This window comes from Choloepus didactylus, chromosome 1, assembly GCF_015220235.1.
Source record: "Choloepus didactylus isolate mChoDid1 chromosome 1, mChoDid1.pri, whole genome shotgun sequence".
NCBI classification, from domain to species: domain Eukaryota; kingdom Metazoa; phylum Chordata; class Mammalia; order Pilosa; family Megalonychidae; genus Choloepus; species Choloepus didactylus.
This window is the reverse complement of record NC_051307.1, coordinates 153894889-153911388: the sequence shown is the minus strand read 5'-3', so window position 1 is coordinate 153911388 and position 16500 is coordinate 153894889. Positions and strand designations below refer to the sequence as shown.

At 39.2% G+C, this 16500-nt stretch overlaps 1 protein-coding gene across 5 annotated transcripts in view; it reads right to left on the bottom strand.

Moving 5' to 3' along the window:
• TFDP2 (transcription factor Dp-2) overlaps nt 1–16500 on the bottom strand; it is a 366930-nt gene that overhangs the window by 264577 nt on the left and 85853 nt on the right. For all 5 annotated transcript variants that reach the window (XM_037843570.1, XM_037843604.1, XM_037843584.1 and 2 more), the window contains one exon: nt 8205–8292. In XM_037843570.1, coding sequence (XP_037699498.1) covers nt 8205–8219 — 15 coding nt within the window. In that variant the 5' untranslated portion in view covers nt 8220–8292. The remainder of the gene's footprint in view (nt 1–8204; nt 8293–16500) is intronic.

Below are 16500 nucleotides of genomic sequence, written 5' to 3'. Positions count from 1 at the left end.
TACAACTATGTAATGGTACTGTAAACAATCGAAAGTACAATTTGTTTTGTATGACTGCGTGGTATGTGAATATATCTCAATAAAATGATGATTAAAAAAAAAAAGCCATTTAAAATGATGCTGTAGAGGTTATCAAGACAAGACATTCACCATAGAGATTAAGCTGAATAGTAAGTTACAAAACAGTATGACCTCATTTTTAATTAGGAAAAAAAAACCTAATATACATTTTGTTACATTACATATGTACAGATTTGGGTATATACCAGATGTCTTCCTATGCAAAATTTTGCTGACAATCTCTAGGATATTTCTTAATATTTTATTGAGATATAAGTCACATACCATATAATTCACTCATTTAAAGTATACAATTCAATGTTTTTAGCATTCACAGATATGTATCAATTAATGTAGAACATTTCACCACCTCAAAATGAAATCCCATACCCTTTATCTATCACTCCACTAGTCTATTATACTCTCCTTTCCTCTCCGTTCCCCTCCCTGCCCCAAGCAACCACTAATCTACCTTCTGTCTCTATGAATTTTTCTATTCTAGACTTTTATATGAGTAGAATCATATTATGTGGTTGTGCCAGTTTGCATATATTATGTCCCCCAAAAAGCCATGTTCTTTAATGCAATCTTGTGGGGGCAGAATTATTAGTTTTTTGATTACAGTGGAACCTTGGGGACATGACTCACCCAACAGTGGGTGATACTTTTGATTAGATATTTCCATGGAGGTATGGCCCTGCCCATTCAGGGTGGGTTTTTATTAGTTCATTAGAGTATTTAAAAGAAAGGCTAAGAGCCAACATAGACCCAGATGCTTGCTGATGCTTAGAGATGCTTAGAGATTATGAGATGTGGACAGAAGGACGTTTGGAGATGCTAAACTAAGAGATGAAGCCCAGAGTTTGCTCCAGAGAAGCTAAGAGAGGACCCCCAGATGCTTAGAGAGAAACGCCCTGGGAGAAAGAAGCCAGGACACACAGGAGCAGAGAGAAAGAAGCTGAAACACAACCCGGGACCAGTCACATGCCTTCCCCGCTGACAGAGGTGTTCCAGATACCATTGGCCATTCTTCAGTGAAGGTATCCTCTTGTTGATGCCTTAGTTTGGATACTTTTATGGCCTTAGAACTGCAAATTTGTAACATAATAAATCCCCTTTTATAAAAGTCAATCCATTTCTGGTATTTTGCATAATGGCAGCATTAGCAAACCAGACCAGTGGTCTTTTGTGACTGGCTTCTTTCTCTTAGCATAATATTTTCTAGGTTCATCTACTTTACAGCATGTAGTATTTCATTCTTTTTTATTGCCAAATAATATTTCATTGTTTGGATACACTACATTTTGTTTATCCATTCCTCTGTTAGTGGATATTCAGATTGTTTCTACCTTATGGCTTTTATGAGTAATGCTTCTATAAATATTCACACGAAATTCTGTGGGGACATATATCTTCAATTCTCTTGGGTATATTTCCAGATGTCGAATTGCTGGTTCATGTTTTAATTGTTTGAGGAACTAACTAAACAGGGTATTTTCCAAAATGACTGTACCATTTTACATTCCTATCAGCTGTATATAAGGGTTCCTATTTCTCCACATTTCACCAATACTTTTGTTATCTGACTTTTTGGTAATAGTCATCCTAGGGGGTATGAAGTGGTATCTTGCGGTTTTGATTTCCATTTCCCTGATGACTAATGATATCATGTATGTTTTCAAGTGCTTATTGATCTAGGCTATTTTTTTCTTTTATCTGTATTTTCTAATTTTTCTGTAATGAGTATTATGGCTTACGTATTTTTTAATGTATTTTTTAAAAGATACTTTGACAAGCCAAAACATTTCACCTCAAGTTATATTTCAAATTCTTTATTGTATACTGGATGGATTTAAGTAATAACATATTTAGAAGAGTATCACTAGATACTAGATATTATTTTGATAATTTTCTTCCCAGTTATAATGTGTATTGTATATTGAAGCTCCTCATACTTTGCTTTATAAAATGATCCCCCTGTATCATGTAGTTCTGGTGGAGCTGTTACTCACAGAGCCCAACTGTGCACAGCAGCAAAAGTGGGCCCATGACCTAGGCCTGTTCACCTAATGGTACCCCACTTCCTTCTCCACAGTGGCCTAAGCATGTGGGCTAGGCGGGGTTAACCAAAGCTCCTCCACAGAATCTGAAACATAAATGCTAAAAAAGAAGAGTTCCCTCTCTTCTTCTGAAATAAGCATAATAAAGTCAATGTAGGCCATTATGCCATGATATAGAGAGAGCCAAGAGAAGGAAAGAGACAGAACCCTGACACCATCATTTGATCCCCTATTTCCAGATGTGTCTGAAGCCAGAGTAATCCAGATTTTTCAGTTACATGAGACAATACATTCTACTTTTTGTCTTAAGCTGTTTTGAGTAGGTTTCTATCACTTACAACCATAAAAGGTCTAATATGACACAGACAAGGCAAAAAGTAACTTCACATCAAAAAATGTTCTCATAAGAGAAATGCAAAATGAGAAATTAATTAAAGATGTAAACATTTGAATATAATTTTAATGATATTCCATAAAAGGTTGATCTCTTCCATATCTGAAAGTCCCTTTGCAGCAACATGTGACACAATTGATCAATTTTTCCTTCTTGAAACACTTAGTTCACTTAACTTCCAGATGATCAGGATAAATGTTAGCTTTCTTGCTTTCTTGCTGGCCATTCTTTTTTTAATTTCCTTTGCTGCTTTCTCCTCTTCCCCTTCTCTATACTGAAGAAGCCCTGTGTTCAGACCTTTGTCTTCAATAGTCTCTATCCATCTACTCACTATACAATCTCATGTAATCCCACTGCTTTAAAATAAATTTAATGTGAAATGACTCCAAAATTTATATTTTCAACCCTAAGCTTTCCCCTGAGCTTCAGACTATTTATCAAGCTACCTATCCAGTATCTCAAATTGGACGTTTACATGCCCATCAACTTTAACATTTTCAAAGCATAATTCTTGCGTCTGCCACAAAATCCTGCACTTTCCCAAGAGCTTCTCTTCTTATTAAATGGCACAGCCATTAACCCAACTAAAGAAGCTAAACACCAACAAGTCATCTTTAACTTCTTCCCTGCCCCCATATCCTAATTAAGTAAGTCTTGATGACTGTTCCTTCAAAATATATTCTACATCCAGCCACTTTTCTCTATCTCCAGTACCATTGCCCTGGCTCAAATCACCATCATTTGGCCTGAACTACTGTGACAAGTACCAAATTGGTCTGCCTGCTTCTACTCTTCCCTTCTTCAGTCCACCCAGCAGCCAGAATAAACTTTAAAATATGTTAAGTGGGGTCATACAAGTTGCCTCAAGCCCTCCAATGGCTCCTCACTGACATGTAAAATACATAACTCTCACTCCAGCCTTTAAAGCTCCACAGGATCTGGCTCCTGCTTTATTTCTGACGTCATGCCCTACCACTCTTCCCCTGGCTTACTCTCCTCCGTCTATGCTGGTTATCTCGCTGATCCTTGAACATACCTCACTTGCTCCTACCTCCAGCCGGAATGCTCCTCCCCCAAATATTCACATGGCTGGATCCTTCTTTTTATATGGAGACTCAAGACCATTTCTCCTATTAAATATCACCTCCTTAGAGAGGCTATGAACACCTTGTTGAACTTGTCCTCCCCTACCCAAATCACTCTTTCCCTTTCTCCTCTTACTATTTTTCTTCATAACATGTATCATTATCTGACATTATGTATTTATTTACTGTCTTTTTCCCCCCACTAAACTACGAGCCTCAAGCCCCAAGAAGGCAGGAATCATGTCTATCTGTCTTTGCTGCTATTTCTCAAGAGCCTAGAACAGCGTTTGGCACATATGGTTGTTGAAGAAAGGGTGGGGGTGGGGAGGATAACTGTAAATTGGTAAAATCCTTTCAATATGAATCATGACAATTCATGATTCATATATATAAAGCCACAAAAAAAAGTGTTATCAACTGCAGAATGGCTACTGGGCTGCATGGACATGTTCAGACAGCCTATTTCAATTCTTTCCCACATGTTTCAGCCCAGTCACATACCTGACCTCCCCTGCCCCTAACGCCAGGCCATCAGAGGAGAGTCTGCCCATTGTTTATTCCTCTCCCCCTGGGATGCTATGTCAGAAGCGGAAATATGTTGCTCACTGTCTAATTTCTCCTAAATATCCAAACAAAATAGTGGTAGTACAATTATCATTGGTTCAACTGCTTTATGTTACTTTAGGGAAACAACTTTTAATATAGAAAATTGTACATATGACTAGGAAGACTGTATCTGATGTAAGGTACATTTTAAGTGAAAGTATACTTGCTAACCATCTTGTTGTTCAAGATAACTTTTACATACTCTTTTTTTCCAAAGGAAAGAAAATCAGTTAATATCCCATAAGAAAATTCCGAATACATAAACTGAAACTTTGCTTTTCCTATTCTCCAAAGTTAGAGAATCACAGCAAAAATCTATACAAGAGTCTTAAAGATGACTACACTGATAATTTACACTAACAAAATGAATTAAATGTTAATGAAGCAAAGTCTATATCTGCTTATAGCTACTAATGCATGTTAAAAGATTCTGTATTAGATGTGGCCCTGTCTCTCTAGCTAAGCCAACTTGAAAGGTGAAATCACTGCCCTCTCCCCTACGTGGGATCAGACTCCCAGGGGAGTGAATCTCCCTGGCAACGTGGAATATGACTCCCGGGGAGGAATGTAGACCTGGCATCATGGGGCGGAGAACATCTTCTTGACCAAAAGGGGGATGTGAAAGGAAATGAAATAAGCTTCAGTGGCAGAGAGATTCCAAAAGGAGCCGAGAGGTCACTCTGGTGGGCACTCTTACGCACACTTTAGACAACCCTTTTTAGGTTCTAAAGAATTGGGGTAGGCGGTGGTGGATACCTGAAACTATCAAACTACAACCCAGAACCCATGAATCTCGAAGACAGTTGTATAAAAATGTAGCTTATGAGGGGTGACAATGGGATTGGGAAAGCCATAAGGACCACACTCCACTTTGTCTAGTTTATGGATGGATGAGTAGAAAAATAGGGGAAGGAAACAAACAGACAAAGGTACCCAGTGTTCTTTTTTACTTCAATTGCTCTTTTTCACTCTAATTATTATTCTTGTTATTTTTGTGTGTGTGCTAATGAAGGTGTCAGGGATTGATTTGGGTGATGAATGTACCACTATGTAATGGTACTGTAAACAATCGAAAGTACGATTTGTTTTGTATGACTGCGTGGTATGTGAATATATCTCAATAAAATGAAGATTAAAAAAAAAAAAAAAGATTCTGTATTATACTAATGCATGTTAAAAGACTGTATTATAACCAAAAAGAGAAAAGAGATAATTTATATATATATTTATTTATATAAGAATGAAGAATATACTTTATTCTTTAGAAGTATAATGGGAAGCATATGAACTATTTGTCTGACTCTCAAGAAGCCCTTCATACTCCCCCTTACCCACTGTGGTGGGCCCCCAGCAGCCAGTTCACACAATATCATGCTTGCCTCTTCTGGTCACCACTGACCAAACCACTAGTGGATATCTGACTCAGTAACGCCAGAGGTCCTTCCCAAGGAGTTTAAAATTGTAGCTGACACCGGCAGGAGGACCCGTCAGGCTGCCCCCTCCCATCCTTCACACCTCTCTCTGTATCCAGGCTGGTCACACTGACATGGAGCCCAAGATGATGAGACAGGTCACGTTCTGCCATGAAGGCTAGAGAACTGAAGAGGATGTGCAGAGAGGGAGTATTAAACTAAGTGTGCAGAGACAAAGATGAGAGCTGGACACCAAATACTACTTCAGTTCTTGGTGGCTGTGCTGGTTTGAATGTATTATGCCCCCCAGAAAAAGCAATATTCTTTGATGCAATCTTGTGGGGCAGACATATTAATGGGGATTAAGTTGGAACATTTGAATTAGGTTGTTTGTATGGAAATGTGCCCCACCCAACTGTAGGTGATAACTGATGAGATATTTCTATGAAGGCATGGCCCCACCGATTCAGGGTGGGCCTAGATCAGTGGCAGTGGAGGGTGGAGCACATTTCCAGGGAATTGGGGAGAGCCTGGCTGCCACCACACTGTTCTGAAGGGGCTGAGTGTTTACCCCGGAGACGGAAGGGAATCCGGGTGCTGCCCCAATGTTTGAGGAGGGTGGGGCCGAGAAGGTGGTCTCCCCAGTGTATGGCTATGTTGGAGAACTAACCCCAGCATTTAGAGAGGAAAGGTCTGCCGAAAAGGCCCTTAGGAAGGGTTAGACTCCCGCTCTCTCAAACCCCAAGGATGCAACGTCGTTCTGGAAATGACTCTCAGACTTTGAAATGTAATGGAGTTTGTCCTGCAGGTTTTAGGAATTGTTTCGGTCCTGTGAACCATTTTCTTTTCAGTTTTTCCTTATGGCAATGGGAATGTTTATCCTATGAATGTCCCTCCTTTGTATATTGGAAGCACATAACTTATTTTAAGTTTACAGGTCCACAAAGCCAGAGGGGAATTTTGCTTTTGGACAGACCACATCTGTAACTGATTTAATGGGATCCTGTACTTAACTACTGTTACTGAAATGATTTAAGTTGTTGTGAGATTGTGATGGATGAATGTATTTTGTATTTGGAAAGAATATGTTTTCTTGGGGTCCAGGAGGTGGAATGTGCTGGTCTGAATGTATTATGGCCCCAAGAAAAAGCCATATTCTTTGCTGCAATCTTGTGGGGCAGACATATTAGTGGGGATTACATTGGAACATTTGGATTAGGTTGTTTGCATGGAAATGTGCCCCACCCAACTGTAGGTGGTAACTCTGATGAGATATTTCCATGGAGGTGTGGCCCCACCCATTCAGGGGGGGGCCTAGATCAGTGGCAGTGGAGCCATATAAATGGGCTGACAAACAGAAGGAACTCAGTGCAGCTGCAGCTGTGAGCAACGTTTTGAAGAGGAGCTACAGCCAAGAGGGACACTTTGAAGAAAGCACAGGAGCTGCAGATGAGAGACAGTTTGAAGATGGCCATTGAAACCAGACTCTTGCTCCAGAGAAGCTAAGCGAGGACAAATACCCCAAATGCAACTATGAGTGACATTTTTGAGGAACTGCAGCCTAGAGAGGAACATCCTGGGAGAAAGCCATTTTGAAACCAGAACTTTGGAGCAGACGCCAGCCACGTGCCTTCCCAGCTAACAGAGGTTTTCCGAACACCATTGGCCATCCTCCAGTGAAGGTACTCGATTGCTGATGCGTTACCTTGGACACTTTATGGCCTTGAGACTATAACTGTGTAACCAAATAAACCCCCATTTATAAAAGCCAGTCCATTTCTGGTGTTTTGCATTCCGGCAGCATTAGCAAACTAGAACAGTAGTTTTCCAGTTTGTGGGCCTAGATCTTTCTAAGACCCTATTAAATCCCTATTCTTGAAATCCTTGAGACATCCCTGTTATCTTGATATTAAATTCCATTTTTTTAAGGTAACCTAAGCTGGTTTCTGTTACCTACCATCAAAGTTGCCTATATAATAAGCTAGATACAGTAAAGCAATTATAACATTTTTCTCTAGAAGTTGTACTATTTATTTTCTGGCATAATCTTTCACCATAGCTAGAAAAAATCCATTGGTACAAGATGACAATATGAATGTAATTTGAAGGGAAGCCAATTCAAAAATCAGAACCTCAAGCAGAGAAAAATATTGAAAAACTTTTCCAAAACAACTCGAGTTTAATGTCCCTTTAGGAATCATTTCATGGAGGATGGATAGCAAGCTACTTCTGAACAGTATCTGTGTAATCACACATTTTCCTGAGTAAATCCAAAGGAAAAAAATGAAGCCAAAGAAAACAGTGATTTATTCAGTAAAGCCAAGTAACTCTCCAGCAAGTACCAAAACAAATTTATTACAGTACCCAGAAAAGTAGGAGGGTGGAAAACTTTCTGGAGACAGCAATTTCGCAGCTGTTAAAAAGGAGCAACTTGGCAGCAATGTACGATAATGCTACCATACCCATTAGATTACTTCATTCAATAGCACTTTTCTAGGTTAACTATTTCATACTTTGCATAAACAAAAACAATTACAAATCCATGCCAGTAAATTGAAAATGCATTACAAAACTTATAAATACTTACATTTTTTGCTGTCATGTCAAACTGTATTCAAGATTCTGAAAAGCCATTAAAAAATCCTTCCTCTTCTAAAATCCTTTAAGAGAGCATCCTGTTAAATGACAGAAAAAAAGGGAACAGTAATGTAATAACAATAGACAAGATTATATCATATTTACTATGTACCATGCATTGTTCTTTAAGCAGATTATCTAAATTAATCCTCAAAACAATGCCAAGACATATGTACCATTTTTATCCCCATTATCTAGCTAAAACTCGGGCTTACACGAGTTAAATGACTTGACCAAGTCAGCTCAGCTAACAAGTGATTGAACCTGGGCTTTGTTGCATTAGATAACCCACTGAAACAGAATACCAGGACTTCATGGAGGAATGGATGATTCCAGGGCTAGGACAGGAAATGTACAAGATGAGCCTGGAACATGTTGTTGCACCTCAAGTAAGGAAGTGGTAAACAAATTACAGAGACATCTAAAGGGCACAGGGGGAGGTGGGGCAAGATGGCGGATTGGTGAGGTGTATATTTTAGTTACTCCTCCAGGAAAGTAGGTAGAAAGCCAGGAACTGCGTGGACCGGACATCACAGAGCAATTTGACTTTGGGCATACTTCATACAACACTCATGAACACATCGAACTGCTGAGATCAGCGAAATCTGTAAGTTTTTGCGGCCAGGGGACCCACGCCCCTCCCTGCCAGGCTCAGTCCCGTGGGAGGAGGGGCCGTCAGTGCTGGGAAGGAGAAGGGAGAACTGCAGTGGTGGCTCTTATTGGAAACTCATTCTACTGATCCAAACTCCAATCACAGATAGACTGAGACCAGACACCAGAGAATCTGAGAGCAGCCAGCCCAGCAGAGAGGAGATAGGGATAGCAAGAAACAGCAAGAAAAGCCCAAAAAGAAAAGCAGAGGCCTTTTGGAATTCTGTTGAACATAGAAAGGGGAAGGGCAGAGCTCAGGCCCTGAGGCTCATATGCAAATCCCGAAGAGAAACTGATCTCTCTGCCCCCTGGACTTTTCCTTAATGGCCCTAATTGCTTTGTCTCTTAGCATTTCAATAACCAACCAGATCTGCAAGGAGGGCCCTTTTTTTTTTTTTAATCTTTTTTTTCTTTTTCTAAAACAATTACTCTAAGAAGCCCAATACAGAAAGCCTCAAAGACTTGCAATTTGGGCAGGTAAAGACAAGAGCAGAACTAAGACAGATCTGAGACAAAAGGCAATATTCAGTGGCTGAGAAAATTCACTAAACACCACAACTTCCCAAGAAAAGGGGGCATCTGCTCAGCAGACTGGGAGCCTCCCTACACAGCCCTGCAGCCCAGAACCGCCCTGGGGGGACGGCACTCACCTGTCACATAGCACAGTCAACCCTCAACAGACGACCAGGGGGTGCACGGCATGGAAGAGGGACCCACTCGCAAGTCTCAGGGGCCATACCAAGGACTTGTGAGTCAGTGGCAGAGACAAACTGTGGCAGAACAGAACTGAAAGATTAGACTGTTGCAGCAGCTTTAAAACTCCAGCAACACCAGGGAGATTTGATTGGAAACTTTTCTCACTCAGAATTTTAAATATGTCATGCCACACTGCCTTTTTGCCTCCACAGTGGCTGCTGAGTAGTCACTACTTAAGTCTTATGCTAACCACCCAGACAACGCCCCATATACAGGACGGGCAATACCAACTACACACACAAGCTTGGTACACCAATTGGACCCCCCAAGACTCACTCCCCCACTCACCACAAAGGCAAAGCGGGGGAGAACTGGCTTGAGGGGAACAGGTGGCTCATGGACGCCACCTGCAGGTTAGTTAGAGAAAGTGTACTCCATGAAGCTGTAGATCAGACAAATTAGAAATAAGGATTTCATTTGGTCTACAAATCTTAAAAGAACCCTATCAAGTTAAGCAAATGACAAGAGGCCAAAAACAACAGAAAATTTTAAAGCATATGAAAAAACCAGACGATATGGATAACCCAAGCCCAAGCACCCAAATCAAAAGCTCAGAGGAGACACAGTAACTAGAGCAACTAATCAAAGAACTAAAGATGAACGACGTGACGATGGCACAGGATATAAAGGACATCAAGAAGAGCATGGCACAGGATATAAAGGACATCAAGAAGACCCTAGAAGAGCATAAAGAAGACATTGCAAGACTAAATAAAAAAAATAGATGATCTTATGGAAATTAAATAAACTGTTGACCAAATTAAAAAGATTCTGGATACTCACAGTACAAGACTAGAGGAAGTTGAACAATGAATCAGTGACCTGGAAGATGACAGAATGGAAAATGAAAGCACGAAAGAAAGAATGGGGAAAAAAATCAAAAAAATTTAAATGCACCTCAGGGATATGATAGATAATATAAAACGTCCAAATACAAGACTCATTGGTGTTCCAGAAGGGGAAGAAAAGGGTAAAGGTCGAGGAAGAGTATTCAAAGAAATTCTTGGGGAAAACTTCCCAAATCTTCTAAACACCATAAATACACAAATCATAAATGCCCAGCAAACTCCAAATAGGATAAATCCAAATAAACCCACTCCGAGACATATTCTGATTACACTGTCAAATACGGAAGAGAGGGAGCAAGTTCTGAAAGCAGAAAGAGAAAAGCAATTCATCATATACAAAGGAAACAGCATAAGACTAAGTAGTGACTACTCACCAACCACCATGGAGGCAAAAAGGCAGTGGCATGACATATTTAAAATTCTGAGTGAGAAAAGTTTCCAACCAAGAATACTTTATCCAGCAAAGCTCTCCTTCAAATTTGAGGGAGAGCTTAAATTTTTCACAGACAAATAAATGCTGAGAGAATTTGCTAACAAGAGACCTGCCCTACTGGAGATACTAAAGGGAGCCCTACAGACAGAGAAACAAAGAAAGGACAGAGAGACATGGAGAAACGTTCAGTACTAAAGAGATTCGGTATGGGTACATTAAAGGATATTAATAGAGAGAGGGAAAGATATATATGACAAACATAAACAAAAGGATAGGATGGCCGATTCAAGAAATGCCTTCACGGTTATAACGTTGAATGTAAATGGATTAAACTCCCCAATTAAAAGATAAAGATTCACAGAATGGATCAAAAAAAAAAAATGAACCATCAATATGTTGCATACAAGAGACTCATCTTAGACACAGGAACACAAAGAAATTGAAAGTGAAAGGATGGAAAAAAATATTTCATGCAAGCTACAGCCAAAAGAAAGCAGGTGTAGCAATATTAATCTCAGATAAAATAGACTTTAAATGCAGGGATGTTTTGAGAGACAAAGAAGGCCACTACATACTAATAAAAGGGGCAATTCAACATGAAGAAATAACAATCATAAATGTTTATGCACCCAATCAAGGTGCCACAAAATATGTGAGAGAAACACTGGCAAAACTAAAGGAAGCAATTGATGTTTCCACAATAACTGTGGGAGACTTCAACACATCACTCTCTCCTATAGATAGATCAACCAGACAGAAGACCAATAAGGAAACTGAAAACCTAAACAATCTAAGAAATGAATTGGATTTAACAGACATATATAGAACATTACATCCCAAATCACCAGGAAATACATTCTTCTCTAGTGCTCATGGAACTTTCTCCAGAATAGATCATATGCTGGGACATAAAACAAGGCTCAATAAATTTAAAAAGATTGAAATTATTCGAAGTACATTCTCCGACCACAATGGAATACAATTAGAAGTCAATAACCATCAGAGACTTAGAAAATTCACAAATACCTGGAGGTTAAACAACACACTCCTAAACAATCAGTGGGTTAAAGAAGAAATAGCAAGAGAAATTGCTAAATATATAGAGACGAATGAAAATGAGAACACAACATACCAAAACCTATGGGATGCAGCAAAAGCAGTGCTAAGGGGGAAATTTATAGCACTAAACGCATATATTAAAAAGGAAGAAAGAGCCAAAATCAAAGATCTAATGGATCAACTGAAGAAGCTAGAAAATGAACAGCAAACCAATCCTAAACCAAGTAGAAGAAAAGAAATAACAAGGATTAAAGCAGAAATAAATGACATAGAGAACAAAAAAACAATAAACAGGATAAATAAGACCAAAAGTTGGTTCTTTGAGAAGATCAACAAGATTGACAAGCCCCTAGCTAGACTGACAAAATCAAAAAGAGAGAAGACCCATATAAACAAAATAATGAGAAAGGTGACATTACTACAGATGCCAAAGAAATTAAAAAAAATTAAAAGAGGATACTATGAACAACTGTATGGCAACAAACTGGATCATGTAGAGGAAATGGACAATTTCCTGGAAACATATGAACAACCTAGACTGACCAGAGAAGAAATAGAAGACCTCAACCAACCAATCACAAGCAAAGAGATCCAATCATTCATCAAAAAGCTTCCCACAAGTAAATGCCCAGGGCCAGATGGCTTCACAGGGGAATTCTACCAAACTTTCCAAAAAGAACTGACACCAATCTTACTTAAACTCTTTCAAAACACTGAAGAAAATGGAAGACTACCTAACTCATGTTATGAACCTAACATCAATCTAATACCAAAACCAGGCAAAGATGCTACAAAAAAGGAAAACTACCGGCCAATCTCCCTAATGAATACAGATGCAAAAATCCTCAACAAAATACTTGCAAACCGAATCCAAAGACACATTAAAAAAATCAAACACCATGACCAAGTAGGGTTCATTCCAGGCATGCAAGGATGGTTTAACATAAGAAAACCAATCAATGTATTTACAACACATTAACAAATCAAAAGGGAAAAATCAAATGATCATCTCAATAGATGCTGAAAAAGCATTTGACAAAATCCAACATCCCTTTACGATAAAAACACTTCAAAGGGTAGCAATTGAAGGAAACTTCTTCAATATGACAAAGAGCATATATGAAAAACCCACAGCCAGCATAGTACTCAACGGTGAGAGACGGAAACCCTTCCCTCTAAGATCAGGAACAAGACAAGGATGCCTGCTATCACTGTTATTTAACATTGTGCCGGACGTGCTAGCCAGGGCAATCTAGCAAGACAAAGAAATAAAAGGCATCCAAGTTGGAAAGGAAGAAGTAAAACTGTAATTGTTTGCAGATGATATGATCTTATATCTGGAAAACCCTGAGAAATCGACGATATAGCTACTAGAGCTAATAAACAAATTTAGCAAAGTAGTGGAATACAAGATTAATGCACATAAGTCAGTAATGTTTCTATATGCTAGAAATGAACAAACTGAAGAGACACTCAAGAAAAAGATATCATTTTCAATAGCAACTAAAAAAATCAAGTACCTAGGAATAAACTTAACCAAAGATATAAAAGACGTATACAAAGAAAACTACATAACTCTACTAAAAGAAATAGAAGGGGACATAAAAGATGGAAAAATATTCCATGTTCATGGATAGGAAGGCCAAATGTCAATAAGATGTCAAATCTACCCAAACTCATCTACAGATTCAATGCAATCCCAATCAAAATTCCAACAACCTACTTTGCAGACTTGGAAAAGCTAGTTATCAAATTCCTTTGAAAAGGGAAGATGCCTCAAATTGCTAAAGACACTCTAAAAAAGAAAAACGAAGTGGGAGGACTTACACTCCCTGACTTTGAAGCTTATTATAAAGCCAGAGTTGTCAAAACAGCATGGTACCAGCACAAAGATAGATATATTGATCAATGGAATCGAATTGAGAATTCAGAGATAAACCCCCAGATCTATGGCCGACTGATCTTTGATAAGGCCCCCAAAGTCAATGAACTGGGTCATAAAGGTCTTTTCAACAAATGGGGCTGGGAGAGTTGGATATCCATATCCAAAAGAATGAAAGAGGACCCCTACCTCACACCCTATACAAAAATTAACTCAAAATGGACCAAAGATCTCAATATAAAACAAAGCACCTTAAAACTCCTAGAAGATAATACAGGAAAGCATCTTCAAGACCTTTTATTAGGCGGCCACTTCCTAGACTTTACACCCAAAGGACAAGCAACAAAAGAAAAAATAGATAAATGGGAACTCCTCAAGCTTAGAAGTTTCTGTACCTCAAAGGAATCTCTCAAAAAGGTAAAGAGGCAGCCAAGTCAATGGGAAAAAATTTTTGGAAACCATGTATCTGACAAAAGACGGCATACATAAAGAAATCCTACAACTCAATGATGATAGTTCAGAGAGCCCAATTATAAAATGGGCAAAAGATATGAAAAGACACTTCTCTGAAGAGGAAATACAAATGGCCAAGAAACACATGAAAAAATGTTCAGCTTCACTAGCTATTAGAGAGATGCAAATTAAGACCACAATGAGATACCATCTCACACCGATTAGAATGGCTGCCATTAAAAAAACAGGAAACTAGAAATGCTGGAGGGGATGTGGAAAAATTGGAACTCTTAGTCATTGTTGGTGGGACTGTATAACAGTTCAGCCACTCTAGAAGTCAGTCTGGCAGTTCCTTAGAAAACTAGATATAGAGTTACCCTTCGATCCAGCAATTGCACTTCTCGGTATATACCCAGAAGATCGGAAAGCACTGACATGCACAGATATCTGCACGCCAATGTTCATAGCAGCATTATTCACAATTGCCAAGAGATGGAAACAACCCAAATGTGCTTCAACAGATGAGTGGATAAATAAAATGTACTATATACACACGATGGAATACTACGCAGCAAGGAGGAAAAATGTCGTGAAACATATGACAACATGGATGAACCTTGAAGACATAACGCTGAGCGAAATAAGCCAGGCATAAAAAGAGAAATATTATATGCTACCACTAATGTGAACTTTGAAAAATGTAAAACAAATGGTTTATAATGTAGAATGTAGGGGAACTAGCAATAGAGAGTAATTAAGGAAGGGGGAACAATAATCCAAGAAGAACAGATAAGCTATTGTGGGTAAATTTAACGTCCTGGGAATGCCCATGAATGACTATGGTCTGTTAATTTCTGATGGGTATAGTAGGAACAAGTTCACAGAAATGTTGCTATATTAGCTTAGTTTCTTGGGAAGAGTAGGAACATGTTGGAAGTAAAGTAGTTAGCTTAGGTTAGTTGTCTTTTTCTTACTCCCTTGTTATGGTCTCTTTGAAATGTTCTTTTATTGCATGTTTTTTTAATTTTTTTTTTAATTTTTTTTATTTTTCATACAGCTGATTTAGAAAAAAAAGAATAAAAAAGGAAGAAAATATGCAGAGCCCCCTTGAGCAGCTGGTGGAGAATGCAGGGGTATTGGCCTGCCCCACCGCAATGGGTGCTGAGATGCCCACAGACATAGGGGACTGGTGGTTTGATGGGTTGAGCCCTCTACCACAGGATTTGCCCTTGGGAAGACTACTGCTCCAAAGGAGAGGCTAGGCCTCCCTATAATTGTGCCTAAGAGCCTCCTCCCGAATGCCTCTTTGTTGCTAGACGTGGCCCTCTCTCTCTAGCTAAGCCAACTTGAAAGGTGAAATCACTGCCCTCCCCACTACGTGGGATCAGACACCCAGGGGAGTGACTCTCCCTGGCAACGTGAAATATGACTCCCGGGGAGGAATGTAGACCTGGCATCGTGGGATGGAGAGCATCTTCTTGACCAAAAGGGGGATGTGAAAGGAAATGAAATAAACTTCAGTGGCAGAGAGATTCCAAAAGCAGCCGAGAGGTCACTCTGGTGGACACTCTTACGCACAATATAGACAACCCTTTTTAGGTTCTAATGAATTGGAGTAGCTGGTGATAGATACCTGAAACTATCAAACTACAACCCAGAACCCATGAATCTTGAAGACAACTATATAAAAATGTAGCTTATGAGGGGGGACAGTGGGATTGGGAAAGCCGTAAGGACCACACTCCCCTTTGTCTAGTTTATGGATGGATGAGTAGAAAAATAGGGGAAGGAAACAAACAAACAGACAAAGGCACCCAGTGTTCTTTTTTACTTTAATTGCTCTTTTTCACTTTAATTATTATTCTTGTTATTTGTGTATGTGTGGTAATGAAGGTGTCAGGGATTGATTTTGGTGATGAATGTACAACTATGTAATGGTACTGTGAACAATCGAATGTACGATTTGTTTTGTATGACTGCATGGTATGTGCATATATCTCAATAAAATGAATATTAAAAAAAAAAAAAAGGCACAGGAACCAGCTTAAAGGAGCTGCTATGTAGCCAATTTGGGCTGTTTGATCACCAAAGTATATAATGATATTAACAATAAAATGGATTTACTTAGTGTTAGGGATTGAATCATGCCCACCCCCCACACCCC